A 17,205-nucleotide genomic window follows, 5' to 3' on the forward strand; every position below is an offset into this window, starting at 1 on the left:
TAAGTTGTACTGCTGGTCTTTTCTTGCTGCGACCTTTGTCGAGTTTGTAAGTAAACCACTTTTAACTTACCAAAGATGTGGTCTCTTTCTATGCTAAGGGAAAGTGGGGAGCTTTTGGAAGAAACTTAGAAGGGGGGATTTTAAAGGTCTAACAGCCTTTATTTCCTTGTTTTACTTTGCTGCATGTTTTGTGATTTTAAATCTCTGCTAGGTCTCACTCACCAAAGAGAACTTGCCCCAAACCTGCATCTAGGCGTCCAGGGAATTCTTCTTTCATACTTAAATCAAATTACTAAAAGCACCAGCAATTCTAAATGCTAACAATGACCAGGCCTACAGTTGACAAGACTCCGGAGAATACAGCACAACTAGAGAGTAGCAACTAGAGAGAGGAGCTGTAGTTCAACAACAGCTGATGTGTCTGGTTCCCAATCACTTTCCTAGTTAGCCAGGCAACATGTGTTGAGCCACTGGTTTTTTGATGTACACCACCGTTATTAATAAAAGCTAGTGGGTCAGATGACCATCAACTATCTCAGCCTTTGCCAACTTGGTGCCCTCCAGATGTTTTGGACTACAACTCCCATCAGCCCTAGTGAGTCTATGCTGGGGATTGTAGTCTAAAACATCTGGATGGCTCCAGGCTGGTGAAGCTAACTCATCCACCATATATAAACAGTTAAAATGGGTTTCTTTTCCTTCCACTGATGTCAAAGCAGAAATGGAGGCAAAAAGGAGAGGAACAAGAATTGCAAGTCACCGTTGGATCATTTCAAGTTATTCTACAGCATTCAAATGTTAAATCAATCCCTTAGGTATAATTTAAGCTGAGCTTAGAAAGCAAATAAACTTTTTGGTCAGGTTGCTATAAGGCTGCCTAGCTTGTGTGAGAGATAGAAGAACTCTGTGTGTGCACGCCAGAGAAAAGAGAGTGAGTGTAGGCAAATATAACTCGCTATTTTATATAAAAAAGCAAACACATTTGTGAAAGATTATGACTTGTTTTCATTTGACTATGTGTGTCTTGTGGCTCTGGGACCTGTGGAGTTTTTGGTATGCGGACTGCAGCACTGGGGAATGTGGTCATACACACAACCCATCCCAATGTCTTACTTGGGCATTTCTTAAAAAGACACAAATTTTAGTTATTTAAGGAGGAGGGGTCTTGTATTTCATCAGGAGGCTTTTCTTGCTTAATACATTGCTTGATTACGCACTTCATAACCTAATACACTAACTGATGAAATCAAGGCAGAATTATTCAGCAGGGCCTCAATGCAATCTGTTGCGGGGGAAAAGGTGTGGCGATGTTAGCATTTATTTGGCTTTTGTTGCTGTTGCCTTTTTGTGTGCAGAATCAAATTATTAGACATTTCCTAAGAAAGATTAAGGATGGAGACAATGTACGGTATATGTACTCTACGTAAGATAAATTAAAGCCTGGCTTCATGGGATGGTGATTCTCCCTCAGAGAAATATTTGATAAGCAGGAGAAAGAAAGAAATGAGATCTGTATTCAAGGTCAAGCAATGGGTCCTATAAACCTGGTCATTTCTTGTTTCTATCTTGGTCCATCCAATGCCCAGACTTACACATATTTCTCTATTTATTCATTCCTCCCCCCTCCTCAACAATTCTATATACTTGGGCACTCCATTAATAAATAAGCAAGCAAAAGGGAAACTTTTTTATAGTAAAACAAAAGCAAGTCAATTTATTATGGCATAAACTTTAATGGATCACAATACACTTCATCAGATGCATGAAGTCTTATCCTGCATCATGGGTGTTACACACACACACACACACAGAGAGAGAGAGAGAGAGAGAGAGAGAGAGAGAGAAATAGTAAACAGTGATGTCAGAAAGAAATGAAATGCAAAACAAGCGCAAGTAGTGAGATTTTTCTGCATTTCATTTCTTTCTGTTATCACTGTTTACAATCCTTTACCACTCACCATTTTTACTTGCAACTCAGGGTAACACTTCGTGCATCTGATGAGATAGACTGTAGTCCACGAAAGCTAATGCCATAATGAATTTGCTAGCCTTTGAGCTGCACTCTCCGCAGTTTTCACTGCAGACTAACACAGCTGCCCCTCTGGAAAATCATTGTCCCAGGTGCTCAGTGTATAAATAAGCAAGCAAAAGGAGACTTCGCTGACTTTCTATTCCTGCTCTTTCACCACACAACACGCTCCTGCGTTTCTAAACTGGAGTGCAACCTTTCCATTTTGTCCTTGTCCCTAAGTAGCCTTTGTGTTGCCCCAAAGTCCCCTTCCGGGACGCTGGCTATGCTAATAGCTTGACTTTGGGTGATGGGGTGGGATCTATACCTTCCAGCCCTTGGACAAGCCCTGCATTCAACAACCCACCAACTCAAAGCCAGGCCTCCCAGGTAGCACAGAAGGCCCTGCTCTCATTCCCTCAGCCTGGAGAAACACTCTTCACCACTTTCCAAGATCAACATTCAATGGTCGTTCCTCTTGCCCGAGAAATTTGGAAGTCTTTACAATGGAAGAATACCTGCCTACCCCCAGCCTTGGGGAAGTCTGCCTTCAGAAAGCTCCTTTTCACTACCCACCCTGGAGTCCTCTAAGCAGGTGCTTGAAGCCAGCCAGCCTGTGGCCACGGTTTGCGCTGTCCCTGGGGGAAACCTACATGCCTGCTGGGAAGTAGCAGGACAGCACTGAGGGCTGTCCCTCCTGGCTGTCAACAACCTAGCTGGCACCCTGAGGAAGTTTCTTGGTGCCAGACAGGCCCACCTCCCTGGCGATGAAGCAATTAGGGGCTGTTGCTTCTCTTTTAAAAGCACCCAGCCCAACTCACTCTCCTCATTCAACACAGAGGGAGGGCATCTGCAGAGTCCTCGCTCACCCACCCGCACTGCCATGGAGTGGGCTTCAAAACTGGTAGGTGCCTGGCTTTCTTTGTGCCTCTTTTTATTTACTTTCTATTTATTAACAGCCTGTCGGGCTTGTTTGCTTTGGGAAGTGTAAACTTTGCCTGGGTGAACTATTGCTTTCAGGGCCTGGCACTGAGGAGACAAAAATGACCTCCCAGAGAGAGAGAGAGAGAGAGGGAAATAAAGAAAGGATCCCATAGAAGGAAGCACAGATAGGGACAAAATGGACAGCAGTTAAGAATGTCGTGGCAATGGTTGATTTGTGCATATAAAGTTCTTCCGTTTATGGTGAGGCATGGGGAAGAAATTCAGTTCACTGCACGTTAAAAGGTGAACCAACTTAATCCACACATCCCAAGACAATATGCAAACCAAAACACAGCCATCCTACAAAATTCAGACTTCTCTGAATTTTGCAATGCAGTTCTCCAGGCAAGTTATGTGTGCAAAGCTGCATATATAGGGTAACACACCCATAGGAATGCATATTCTATTGGAAATAGAATAGAAAAATGCATTACATTAGGGGGAATTGCTCTGCAAAATGTCTATTAGGCAAGATCGCGTATAAAAATGTGTCTATGAGGAGAAATTTGCACTGAAAGTGCTGATGAGGATGATTTTGAAGAACAATTTGCAAACTGAGATCACCTTGCTGGGAGAGCATCCTCTCTCTGGGCTCTTCCACTCTGGTCATTGAGCATTTATTCTATGACAAGCATTCGTCTGGATTTGCTGGTGGGCATTTATACATCTTCCTGATAATCATTTGTTTATTCCACACTTTTCAATGCTTCTCCTTGCCATTTTCCTAATAGCAAAATAATTGCAGCTGCACCAGGGTGACAGAGTGCGCCAATCCACTTTAACTATGCAAAGCTCAATTTCCTCATAGGCAATTTCACTCCTCCGGCAAAATATTAACAGTCTGGGGTCCCCCCCCCCTCTTCCAGCTTTGACTAAATTACTTGAAAGGAGACAAGCGCTAGTGACTAGCTATACAAGGAGTGTATAGTGAACCTCTGGCCCTCCCAAATGTTGCTGAACTACAACTCCCATAAGTCTTAGCAAAATGGCCAATGACTAGGGATGATGGGAGTTGTGGTTCAGTAACCTCTGGAGAGCCGAAGGTGCCCCTGAGTTGTATGATGAAAAGTTCCCAGTGTGCTTTCTTTTCTTCCTCTCCAGATGGTTTTCTGTGCTATCTGCCTTTCCTTAACACTTGATGCCTCCAGAGAAACAAAAGAGCAAAGCAAGGGAGCTAAAGGAAAGAAGAGAGGATCAGCAAAAGCCAAGGTTCAGCACCCGAAGGCTCAGGAATCCTCACCTGACCCGGTGCTGAGAGTAAACCCAGAGGCTTCCACAGACTACACCCTTGTGGAGGATTACGAGCGGAGCATCCATGAGATGGTTAGCCAGCTGAGGAACAGCTCTGAGTCCCTGGAGAGCAAGTGCCAGGTCAACCTGAGGCTCTGGATGTCCAACAAGAGGAGCCTGTCTCCGTGGGCCTACAGGTGAGATAGAGCAGGTCTCAAGGCACTGTGGTTGCCCCACACAGGTCTTTTCGCAAGCCTATCTGTACAAGGCAAAAAATTGTGCCCCGGCTGCATTTTGTTTTCTGTGTGGTATTCAACCAATCTGTGGCCTAGAGCAGTAGTTCCCAATAGGTGGTCCGTGGACCCCCTCCGTGGCACCATTCATATAACAAAAACTACCACAGAGATATCAAAACTGTCAAAAGTAGAGGGTCCATGGCTTGGCTTTTGAAAAACAGGTGGTCCCCAGAACTTAGCTAATTGGGAACTACTGACTTAGAGTCCACAGCATGATAACTGGTCTCTATGCTATTTGTCTGTGTGTTGGTGTGTGGTGGGGTGTGTGTCTATTTGCTTCTCTTTTGAACTCAGACCCTTCTGGTGGGGACAGAATGAAGTGGGTTGGCAACAAGTGCCCCCACACCCGTCCCATGCAGGCTACAACCTGCTCCAACACTTGCGATGCCATCATGCATGGTCAAGAGGCACTTGGACCTCCTAGCAAGGAGCGCCACTGGCACGCTAGGATTTATTTGTAATTGGTTTAAGAACAATTATGTTATCTAATCAGCCGTTTCCCACCCTTTTGTGGCCTATCCAAGGGTTGTGGCATTCCCATATGTCACTCATTAGCATATGCTAATTAATTCCTATATTTAATACTGCCCTAGCTTAAGACTCAGCCAAGAAAATGCTAGCAAGGTAGCAGAAAAACTTGGTAGCATTGGCCCAATTTTGTGGCACTCTATCCCCGCCTTGTGGTGCTCTTGAAAGTGCATGAATGTGTTGCTTTTCTGAAGGGCTCAACCGAGACATTTCACTCACATTTCACTCAGAGACCACATAACTCTGATGGATTCAGCACTGCATAAAATCAATTCCTTTCTGGGCCTTGTGGCTGTAGTTTGATCATGACAGGAGGAACAACTTGGACCGATGCAGTTTACCACATCAGGTTACCTGGGACCTTTGGCACAGGAATGCACTGCTGTTTCTTTGACATCCGGTTTCACCAGCTCAATGAACCACCCTCTCCATGGAGTGACTAAAGCTGTGTTGTGTCAATGGGTAGCACCAGTCTGAGGCCTACATTTAGACAGAACCATTTGAAGCAGTAAAGGCTTTCAAGTTCTTCTGAATATGCCTCCGGCACAGGGACTTCAAAAACAGTAGCATGCATTACGGAGTTAGGATCACGTGTGCCTCTGTATGTTTTTGGGTGGGAAACAGATTCTACTACCTCATTTCCAAGCTATGCAGAGTGGGGCTTGGCTCAAACAACACAGCAGAGGCAGTTAAGGAAATCTACCCCTGGGGCACAGCATTCTGATTATTTCTGAGGCTGCACTAAATGGTCTTCTGCAAGCCTAAGACCACAGTGTTCCTCAGGACATGCCTGCAAACATCACTTCAAAGGTATGTGTCGCTTTGAACTTTCCCCCTCATATGGCGCAAGGACACCCCTTCCATTTCTCTCTGTTCACAGATGTTTTGCTCTGCAGGCACCATTATTGTGGCATGAATACCGACCATTGTATGGCCATTAGAAACTGGAGGTCTCCTATCAAGTAGGTCCTCCTACATTTTATGGCCCTCTGGGAGGATTCAGCAAGTCACCTCCTGTCACACCTTCCAGTGCATGTCCAAGTTCACTGAGTTAACTTACACACAGTGGCGTAGCGTGGGGGGTGCAGGGGGGCCGGCCGCACCGGGCGCAACATCTGGGGGGGGCGCGCTCGCACTCGAGTGCTAAAATCCACGGGTTAGGGGGTGCAAATTACTTGCCTTGCCCTGGGTGCTGACAACCCACGCTACGCCACTGCTTACACATGCACTGGAAGGTGCTTTGGTAGATGGTGGTTGTTACCCCAAAATTCTGGGGCGCCGCTAGGTATGTATGTGACCTGCCTTCCTATCCTCAGTAGCCCCCCCCTGCCCCCCCCAATGAATGTGCTTGTTCTGATGTCAGCACGTTTCCACTCCAGGATCAACCACGACGCAGCACGAATCCCAGCCAACATCCCAGAGGCACACTGCCTGTGTGCTGGGTGCATCAATCCCTTCACCATGCAGGAAGACCGCACCATGGTCAGCATCCCCATCCACAGCAAAATCCCAGTGCGCCGACTGCTGTGTGAGCCAAGCAACCCCAGCCGGAAGAAGAAGAGGTGCCGCAAGGAGTATAAGATCGTGATGGAGACCATTGCTGTGGGCTGCACTTGCATCTTCTGAGAACCCCCGGAGAGCAGAGCTGCTATTCCTGCTTCGGGTCCCCTAAGGGTTAGTAGCGCTCCCGTCTTCCTAGCCTCATCTTCCCCTTCCGTTCTCCCAGAACGTGCTTTTTCTCCTGCCAAGATGAGGGAAGGTCCATGTGCTTCCAGAGGCCAAAGCTGCTTTCGTTGGACTCCTTCTCTCCCATAACCCACAGAGAAGTTGACAGCACAACATGCACACAGCAAGAAATTAGAATCGTAGAGCTGGAACGGACCTTGAGGATCATCTGGTCCAACTCTCTGCAATGCAGGAATGCAGCTGACCCGAATGGGGATCAAACCCACAACTTTGAGTGCTTTCTGTGTTGCACAAATGGTAATTAACTGTATCCAACCCGGATCCAGAGCAAATTGCTTCATTTCACCCTAATAGCTCTGAATCTACAGTCACTGGTGCCAGTTTTTACTCTTTGCCAGGCACGCCTGCTCAATCAGGATTTCAGCAGAAAGGGAAGCTGCTGTGTGGCTGCTGCTGCTGCGGAGGAGGAAGGAAGGAGATCCAGCGAAGGTGCAGCGGCTTCAACCATCTTGCCCTCCATCTGGGGCTCAAAGCCCTTTAGCACTGGCTTGACGGCTGCTCAGTTTGCAAGCTGACGCTGCAGCCCATCTGCTGGAGTTGTTCAGGGCTTAGGCCAGGATGACGTCACCATGCAAAGAGGCCCTTCCATGTCCTCCTCCCTACTGGGTTGCACTACCAAAATGGAGGCTTTGATAGGACACATCTTCTGTGTCAGCTGAAGGCCCAAAGCTAGGCCACTGTTCTTTTGACAGTGCCCTGCTGCCTTCTGTGTGGGAGCAGGAGAGTCTGTACTTGCTGTGCTTGGTGGAGAAGGAGAGGCCTTTCAAGGCTACTTGGCAGGCTCTTGCACGCCTCACACAAAACTAACAAGGAGATGTCTTATCTTAATACCAAGCAGTTCTCAGAGTCGTGTGCTGGCAGCCCTGTTCACAGGGCCTAGGTATCAGCAAAATGCTTGGTCAGGGAACAAACACTGCGGCTTTGGCACATGTGCCAAAGACTAGACTCAGGAGGCAGCAAGAGGTCCTGAGGCAACCCATTATTTGTGACACCCTAGAGACAAGGACCATGGCCGTTTTGGGAACCTGCAACCCTTCTGCACATATCAGAAGCAGCATCCCTTGGTGCAGAGCCACAGCTCGCTGATGAGAACCCAGGATTTTTTTTGTATGCTCAAAGGTGCCAGGTTTAACCACAGGCAGCTCCGTTAAAATGGTTCTCAGGCAGCAAAGCTGCCAAAAGATCCCTGTCCGAGACTTTTGGGAAAGTGCAGTCAGTGAACACAGGCAAGGCTGGCTTTGATGGGCCAGTGGTCTGCGTTTGTGCAAGGCAGTATCACAGGCTAAGAAGTCCAGGATTAGGAAGGGTGGCGGTGGAGACAGTTCTGGCTTGTGGAAGGCAAGACCCTTAAGCAAAACAGTGCAAGAGAGAGGGAGCCACATGCTAAGGCTGAATCTATGCAGGGGCTGCCTTAGTGCCAGAATGCTGAAGCACTGGGGAGAAAACAATGGGTAGCTTTCCTTTCAGTTCGCTCGAGTTTCCCAGCATTTCACAGAGCAGCCCCATGCAGGCGCTCAGCTCTGCAGAACTTGATTAGAGAATGATATCAGCTCCTAGTAGCCTTGCCCTTTCTGGGAAATGGCAGAACTCACTGGCTGGTAATTTTGCTCAAGAGGAAGCTTTGCTCTTGACAACTCAGCAAGCTATCCCTTGACCACAGAAAGGAATTTGGGGGGTGAGCAGGGCTCTAGATCAGCAGCACGGCAAGGAGTACATTAGCCACCATTTCAGGAGCTACAGAACCAGCTCAAGGAGACAGCATACAGTACCAAATCAGGAAAGGTTCCAGGTGTTTATACAGCAATTCCTTCTGTTTTGGAAACAATGGAAACCATCTTTTTTTTTTTGCCATTAGGGGGATTATACCCTTCCCCTCCCCCCCAATCATACACAGGGCAAGGCAACATCAGCCATTAGCTGCAAGGATTTGAGGCAATCAGGGCAGTGGTTTATGCAGTTTCACATATGTATAGGCAGTCAAAAGGGTGTTAGAACCTGAGCTGTAGCCAATACCAGGAGACCCATCTCAGGGCTCTCTAGCTGACTACAATTAGAGGCAAGTTCATGAAGCTTGGCAACAAAGCAAAAGGAACAACATTGTTTTGGATGGCAAAGCAGACACACACACAGACACAAAAAGGCGTCACATCAGAGACAGCGCTCTGCCTGTTCCCTTGAGTATAGAGGCCTATGCATAAAGAGAAAGGCCAACACAAATGAACTCGGGGGCCAGGACTGCAGAGGCTTAGGAGGCAATCCATCCATCCTAGGACAGGGTTTAGTTTTGCCCTGAACAGTCATGGACAGCGGCAGTGCATGGATATGGGACAGCAGGTAAGGAGCACTTAGCCTGAAGCAGAAAACCAGCCCATCAAGGCTGGAATCAGTATACGATGCTCCCCATTAACCAGCTCAGGTCCCTTCCAAGGTTATCTCAAGAGGAAGCCTTACTAGCTGGGCACATGTAGATATTGACTCACAGACTCTCCGAAACATAGCAGGAAGGGGGATGCACTTATTGTAGACAATAGATGCATGGGGATGTATGCCAAGTCTTCTGTTTCTCTCCTTGCTAAACCTCCAGTGTAATCCTTCAATACCCCCCACCCCTACCCCAATTCCCACCCTGCATGCACTAAAGGAGAGTTTCCTGGAAAGTCTTCTCTAGCAGCAACTGCTATAAAGTCACAGCTCGGTCTTCACTTTGTGCATCAGGTCCTTCTGGTCTATTTTCTCTAGGTCACGATTCCAGAAGTTGTAGGCTAAGAGGGCCACATTTTTGGCTGCCACAGCAGCCATTTCCATCGAGCTGGCTGCCCACTCCATGCTGTTGAGGTAGTAGAGGTTATCGTGGAGGACAATGGGCGGTAGGCTCTTGGAAGACCCATAGTCAGGATAGGCCTGCCATTCCGTTACCTGGACAGAGTAGTAGGAACGGAACAGAGTCTTCAGCTCTTGCTTCTCCAAGGGGTGCTGGGAGTGGACTCGCCATATGGCTGCCTCTTGGGGCTGCTTCCGCCTGAAGGTACTGGATATGTTGACGGGGCAAATGTTGTCCATGGAACTGAAGAAGAGGACAGGAGCATCTGTGGTGAGGATGCTGGCAAAAGGGAAGAGCTTTGGGTCTGGGAAGCCAAAATAAGAGGAATTGAGGTAGCCATGGATGACAGAAGTGACCGTGGTGTGGAAGGTCCCTGGGAACTCAGCAATGGGAGGGTCAAAGTTCTGGAAGCTGATGTTGCTCTTGTTATTATGCAGTGGAGCAGCAATGACCACGATGTCATAGAAGCTAGAGCCTTGGCCTTCCTCGTCCTCATAATGCACCTGGTAGAAGGTTTTTCCTTCTGGAAAGAGTGGAGAGAGAGAGAGCTCAAAACAGCAACTCAAATACACAATAACTACCCTCACATCCTGCTGAAGGTTTTAAGGAGCTGAATGGGTAAGACCTAGAAGTTGGAAAGCTTCTTCAACAATCTGCCAAGGCTCTGTGGTTCTCCATGTTCCTTAGTTAACCCCTTCCCCTCTGTTTTTTATTATTTTCTTGTTGTTGCTGGTTTCAGCTTCCAGACCCTGCCTGGTGAGCTAGACCAGACACATAGAGCCGATATACATTTTGCACAAGTGACAGATATAAGAGTAAAGAGTGACTATATTTCTGACTGTCCACTAGTAAGCAGGTGGGGAATCTTCTCACCTTATGTGTGCATAGATGCAAGTGATACTAGGCAAGACCAAAATATTGGAGCATATGAAAGTGAGGATGTGTACGTCTACAGATGTCTCAGCCTTGGGTACACCATCAAAAGGAGCACTGTTAACTATGAGGTACACCAGATCTGGCTGATAAGCTGCAGGAAGGGGTGGCCAAGGTGGTAGCTCTCCAGATGTTGTGGGACTCCAATTCCCATCAGCCCCAGCCAGCATGGCCAATGGTTAAGGATCATAGGAGTTTGTAGTCAAGCAGCATCTGGAGGTACTCAACAGCTTGTGAGATAGCAAGCATGAGACTGTAAGGTTCACAGTGGCATAAAATGAAAGCATGTGAATGCAGCAGCAGCAGAACAATTGTGTTTTTCATACTGTAATTTTATGTTGCGAACTATCCTGAGATTTATGGATATACGGCAGCATTCAAATTTAATAAATAAAATTAATATAACAATGATGTGTTTCAGCAAGCTCTATTGGGCTAAGGCCAACTATGTCACACTCAAGAGTATACCCATTGATGTCAATGGATTTAAACAACTTGTCCACTGATGTCAATGGATATTCTCTGAGTATGGCTAATGCTGGATATTATCTACTGCCTATATAATTAACAAAAATAATGAAATATAGGAAGGGATGAGGAATATGAAAAGGGTGGGAGTTAGCCTATTGTAAGTGCTTAAAGAGAAATACCTTTTGATAAAGATTCCTACTGTGAAGAAAACATAGTCTCTTAAGAATTTTTTCAATTTTTTTTTAAAAAAATGATCCAATACTAAATGATCCAGGTACATAAGGAGAGAGTTTTGTTGCTCCTCACTGACTGCATCACAAAAGAATTCAACTTGTCACACCTGTCTGGTCACATCTACATAAAGTAATCACAACGGTAATGAATGCACAACCGAGAGAGAACACTGGATTTTCCCAAGTATAAAATATTGTACTTTTTAGTGCTCAGAAAACATGACGTCCCTACAACAGAACAATGGAGAAATTCAGAGTCTGTGCAGTAAATATGCATTGTTTATAATTTCTTGTGCAACCAACTGATCATCTGGAAAGGCGCTGAGACAAGTGAATAGCAAAGAAGGTCCCAAGACCCACTTCCTGCAGATTCTTGTCCGCAGGCATGTTCTGGCTCCTTCTTTGCAAGCATTTTCAAGACGCAAGTAAGGAAATGTAAAGTTAAAGTGATCCCTCAACTTCGCCCCTGCCATGCAAGGCCATTGGTGGTATACCAGCTGCTGTCCATAATAAGGTCTCTTAAGAGAAGTTCAACTGAATTGGAAAGTTTTAGTTCATGGGTAGGCAAACTAAGGCCCGGGGCCCAGATCTGGCCCAGTCGCCTTCTAAATCTGGCCCATGGAAGGTCTAGGAATCAGCATGTTTTTACATGAGTAGAATATGCCCTTTTATTTAAAATGCATCTCTGGGTTATTTGTGGGGCATAGGAATTCATTCCCCCGCCAAAAAAAATATAGTCTGCCCCCCCCCCCCAAGGTCTGATGATCCCTGTTTTAGTTCCTTAGGAGATCTGAGCTGGTCTCCTTCTCATCATTGTTTGCCAAACCCTGTTCATGTCCAGCCAGCATGGCCAATGGTCAGTGATGATGGGAGTTATGCTCCAGCAACATCTGGAGGGCACCAGGTTGGTGACCCCTGATCTAGCTGACTTGATCTTCAAGGTCTCAAGCAAAGGTAGTGCCCAGTCCTGTTTCCCAAGATATCCTGGTTCTCTTTCAGCTCTGAGCAGCTTACCTGAGTTGTGCAGAGAAATTGCTGTCACAGTGGCCTCAATTATGTTGGCTTTCGTCAGCTTCAGCAAGCCTGAACACACCAGGTTGTTGCCACCTTCCACAGACCACATGTTGCCCTGTGCCCCTGCTAGGGACATGGCCCCTGAAGATAGAAATACAGAGGGGTTAGGTGTCAGAATAATAATAAAGTAATGAAGACACAATTCCCTCTGGCAACATGCCCCGGTGTATTGAGATCAGTCAGTGCTCCACTGGAAAGAGACACCTTTGGCCTTGCTTGGTTGGTCTGCAGCAAGATAGCAAAAGGTGGCACTCACCTGCAAACGCAGGCACCAGTACTGACTGGCCATAGCTGGCACGGAGAATGGCCACAATGACCTCATCAATGAAGCGCTGTGTGATGCCCACCTCCAGCAGGGACTCTGCCACAGAGCGCTGTGTCATGTTGACAAACGTGTCCCCACCCAGCGAATGCAGGAGCTCCTCAAGGCGAGAAAACGCATAGCCATGGGCCTGGTATTTGTAGATCCTGCAGGACACAAAAAAGGAGGAGACAAATCTGGAGCAGCCAGGAGATCTAAAGGAAGTTCAGTGCATCTCTTCAGCCTAGCTGGAGACTTTCTGGGCTTAAAGGAGAAGGAAGACCACCCTCTTTCCCTCTCCAGAGGTTCCACCACCTCCGTCACATACCTCATGAACTTCTCCATTACCTCCTCCACCCACATCTGTAGGCGCAGGAAGCTCATGCCGTAGTGCCACCAGAGTCGGAAGAGGTTCAGCAGGTACCAGTCTGTCTCCTCTAGGGCAAACTGCTCCCCGCTAAAGATGGCGCTCTTCCCAGCCAATTCTCGACGGTGCTTCAGCCCTAGGATAAGGGGACAATGAGGTAGAAGAGTAAGGTTACTTTCTGTCCTCCTTCATGAGCCTGGGAGAGTAGGCAATGCAGTCTTCTGCTTTTATAATACTGTTTTGCAAATTTTGTACGGGCTACGAAACTTGGCCTGAATGCAATTGTTTCCAGTGTGATGATTGTACCCACACTCACCCAGCAGCTTAACAAAGTCCTGCATGTGTAGGTTGAGGGAATGAATGGAGGCACCACCGATTTCATACTGCTGTTTGTTGACAGTGACCGTGGCCAGGCGGCCCCCAACGGTGTCCTTTTCATACACATCCAGTTGCACCTGTGGCCCAAAGTGCTGCTGCAGGAAGTGGGCCACGGAAGAGCCGCCAATCCCAGCTCCCACTACAGCTGCCAAGGCAAAAGCAGAGGGTCGAGGATAAGGCAGAGCAGATGCATGGCCACCTTCTACCACCCATCCCACTCCCCAAAGGACCAGCAGGTTGCTCATCTTACACACAGACCCTTAAACAATCCTTTGTCTGGCAGGGAGGATGCCACACAATGAAGAGGAAGGTTTTCCAACCCAGTCATTTGGCCTGATATTTTACCCATGTTCTTCGCCAAATGAAAACTGTTGCTATGAAGCAAGGAAAGTTCTGCAGAAGGCCACAGCAAGCTTTCATCTGAATCTCTCAACATGGTTAACTGTGTGTGTGTGTGTGTGTGTGTGTAAGTGAGTGACAGATGTGTGTACCAAGCTGCAGCTTTATGCCAAATATCACATCAATTACTTTACATGGCAAGTTGCTGCTGTCTGCATATGCTCAAAAAACGTAGTAGTATTTTCTTTTAATAAAAAAAACCTACAGAGCAAGAAAAAGCCCACCGTGAATGATTTTAAGATTTTGATTGGTTCCAAAATGGTAGCCCTGGAAGCATCTAGCAAAGTGACCTGAATCCTGTGGCATCTTAAAGACCAACAAATGCTCTGATGATCTTGTGCTCATTAAGTACAGGAAATCTTCATCAAAGTGGTCAGGTACACATTCCCCAGCTACAGAGTTAAGGTACCTCAAGGGAATAATAATAATAATAATAATAATAATAATAATAATAATAATAATTTATACCTCACCCATCTGGCTGGGTTTCCCCAGCCACTCTGTGTGGCTCCCAACAGAATATTAATTATAATAATAAAGCGATAAAACATCTTGCCCAAGCCCTGGTCCATGCAGGAAACCTGCTGCCACAGCATTCCTTATACATGGCCAGCCAGCCTTTGCTTAAAGACTTCTACTGAAGGAAAGGCCACCACTTTCCAATGCTTCCTGTTCTGCTCTATTCCACTGGCAAACAGCCCCTACCACCAGGAGATCCTTCCTAATATTTAGCTGAAGCCCCCTTTCCCATTATCTAAGCTCACTCAAGTACAGAAGTCAGGGGTGATGAGTGGCTAAGGAAAGAACTACTGTGTAAATCAGCTCCACATGCCTCTCGAAGTCCAACATCCTCTGGCTACCCCTGAGCAACTTGCCATCTTATTCTTGTCAGCAAAGGCTTTGTGTGCCTTTGTTATGGTGGCTGCAATAATGACAAATCCTGGGACAAATGTCATACTGGAGAATGTGTGACTAGCAGGCAAACACGGCCTGTGCTTAAGGGGAAAGGGCCATCACTCAGGGGCGGAGCAGGTTCAATCCCTGGCATTATCCAGGTAGGGCTGGGAGCTGTCCTTGTCTGGAAGCCTGAAGAGCTGCTGCCAATCAGTGCAGACAAGCCTGAGCTAAATGGACCAACAGTCTGGTTCAGTAGAAGGCAGCTTCCGATTTCGCCACTACAGAAGCATCCTTAATGCCAATTATTCAGCCCTAGCCTCCTGCATGCCCTGACAGGTCCGTGCAGCCTCATCCTCGGGATTATTTGTTCCGTATCTTAAACACTTGTCTTCCCTCACACGCCCGTCGACAACCTCACACCGGACGGACGGCAGAAGCGCTCCGATCCCGCCGCCCAGGAGGCCTCGCTTAGATGCGTAAAAACCCAGGCGCCCCGTGCTTGCGCGCCCGTGATTTCGACAGCAGCGCCTACCTATTTTGCCGGGCGGAGCATCCCCTGCCGCAGCGATGGGGGGATCCCTCCGCATCACCCCTACAGCTACCACGGTGAGCAACAAAAGCAGCCGATGCGAGGCTGCCATCATGTTGGCAGCGGCGGCGGCGGCGCGGGAGGCGGGAACGCAAAGCGCGACGTGCGCAGTTTACATCTCCGCGCAGCCGAGCTCCGGCTCGCTCGCCTGCCCGACGGCTTCTCGGCTGCGGGGCAGCCTCTCGCCTCCGTCCACTCGCCAGCAGCGCTTCCCGAAGGAGCGAGGAGGGAGCAAGGGCTTGGCTTCGGCATTGGCTGCGCCTCTCGCAGCGCCGCCTTCTTCGTGGAGTGCAAGGGGCGAGAGGCGGCCTCCTTCAAGAGACGCCCCTTCTGAGCCCAGGATGCAACCTCGAACAGGGAACCCGCCGCCAGCCAGGCTTTCGGACTACAACTCCCGTCATCCCCGGCCGCCGGTCATGAAATGAAAGGGCTGACGGGAGTTGAAGGCGAAGCGCACCTGGAGGACCGCGGCTTCCCTTTGCTTGCAGCGCGCAATGGCCCGCGTTAGGCTTGCTTCGCGAAGCGCGCAAATGCTTAAACGCGATGCTTTCAGCTCGGAGTCTTGCTCCGATTCCCTTCCCCCCGTTCTTCGTTTGCCATGCGGCTTCCCCGCTTCTTAATTACCATTCATCACTTGCTGTTTTTCGAAGCTTAAAACTGGGAACTGTGCAGCCGCAAGCAGAAGCTCTTTACGCCTTTTGTGGTCGGCCGTGGATCCGCGCCTTTCCTAGGAAGACGTGCTGCTTCTTTGGAACTCAGCTTGCAAGGGGAAGGGCCCCACTCTGCTGCCTGCCTCCATCTTTGCATCTACTGGAGCTTTAAGAGGGGTGGGCCACCGAGGTGCCATTTTTGCCAGCCCTGTCTTGGGTGTAAACATCCACTTCGAAGCTTCCCGTGCAGGCATCACTGAATAAATATGGGGTTTCGACATTTGGGTTGCAGGTGTAAAAAGCACTGCCTGCCGAGTTCAGCACATGCTGCTGGCGCAGTTAACCTGATGGCGAAGCAACGAGAGCTGGCTTCAGGCACCTGGACCTTTGGCACACCAACTCAGGTGTCTGAAAACGTGACATGAATGCTGACAACATTAACATCGCCCAGTGGGAATCCCTGCAAAGAGCTAATAATAATCCAAAGCATTTAACCAGAGTGCATTTTAGGCTAGAGTGCTATTTTATTTAATACTGAAGAAATTAAACATTGGATAGTGGCTGTTGCCATGGTGCCTGAAGAATATAACCACTCTAGCATGTGTGCTAAATCGAAACAAACACAATTAAATTACATTTTTTCCAAGATTCTGGCTGATTTCAAAATGGCAAGAAATAAAACATTTCTAAATTTCTGACTGGGCACATCCTCTTTAGGAGGCATTCAAAGTCAATACCACATGTTTCAGTCTTGTAAAGGTAACTTTTATTTGTAAGAATATGGTGCAGAGTGATTTCAATACATTGTTATGTTCTGAACAACTTGAGTTGTCTTCCTTACCCAGCAAAAGCAAAAACTTCTGGTTTAATAAATGCAGCATTCAACTGTATGGATTTGTATTGTACACATAAATAGCTGGACGCTTTTTTGAGCAATTCAACAACTGGAAGACAAACGCTGTAATCTGTGTTTTCTTGGAAACAAGCCCATTGTACTCAGCAGGTCTTGCTCAGGATAATCGTTCACAGGGCTGCAGTTCAAGATGCAATTTAAATCTTATTTCCTATAGAACTTCTGAGCAAACATGCATGACTGTGCTGGAAAAATATTTTGTTCTTTTGCCTTGGGGAAAAAAAATACAATTCTTAAATCTATTTTAAATTAGAAATGTGCTCTAACAATCTCTTATATTGCTCTAAGGATCATTCACATGTAGCCCAAAGTCCCCCCCCCCCCAATTTGGTGCTGCAGATAACCCTTTGTGGATTAATTCAGTTCATGTACATCTGCCTGAGAATA

The 17,205-nt window shown here is 47.5% G+C and overlaps 2 protein-coding genes across 2 annotated transcripts; one reads left to right on the top strand and one right to left on the bottom strand.

The window, feature by feature from the left end:
* The first annotated feature begins 2,082 nt into the window (after nt 1-2,082).
* Nucleotides 2,083-8,177, top strand: IL17B (interleukin 17B). The gene is made up of 3 exons (XM_053376583.1): nt 2,083-2,912; nt 4,094-4,419; nt 6,426-8,177. The coding sequence occupies exons 1-3, from the start codon at nt 2,892-2,894 to the stop codon at nt 6,670-6,672; spliced, it is 594 nt and encodes a 197-aa protein (XP_053232558.1). The 5' UTR covers nt 2,083-2,891; the 3' UTR covers nt 6,673-8,177.
* Nucleotides 8,178-8,570: 393 nt separating this feature from the next.
* PCYOX1L (prenylcysteine oxidase 1 like) lies at nt 8,571-15,566 on the bottom strand. Its single transcript, XM_053376582.1, is given in 7 exon segments — nt 8,571-10,136; nt 12,265-12,405; nt 12,581-12,792; nt 12,954-13,128; nt 13,309-13,515; nt 15,199-15,316; nt 15,319-15,566. Coding segments are annotated over 7 exon segments (1,701 nt in total). The 5' UTR covers nt 15,508-15,566; the 3' UTR covers nt 8,571-9,477.
* Nucleotides 15,567-17,205: the final 1,639 nt, after the last annotated feature.

The sequence above is a fragment of the Podarcis raffonei genome, chromosome 2 (assembly GCF_027172205.1).
Source record: "Podarcis raffonei isolate rPodRaf1 chromosome 2, rPodRaf1.pri, whole genome shotgun sequence".
Taxonomy (NCBI): Eukaryota; Metazoa; Chordata; class Lepidosauria; order Squamata; family Lacertidae; genus Podarcis; species Podarcis raffonei.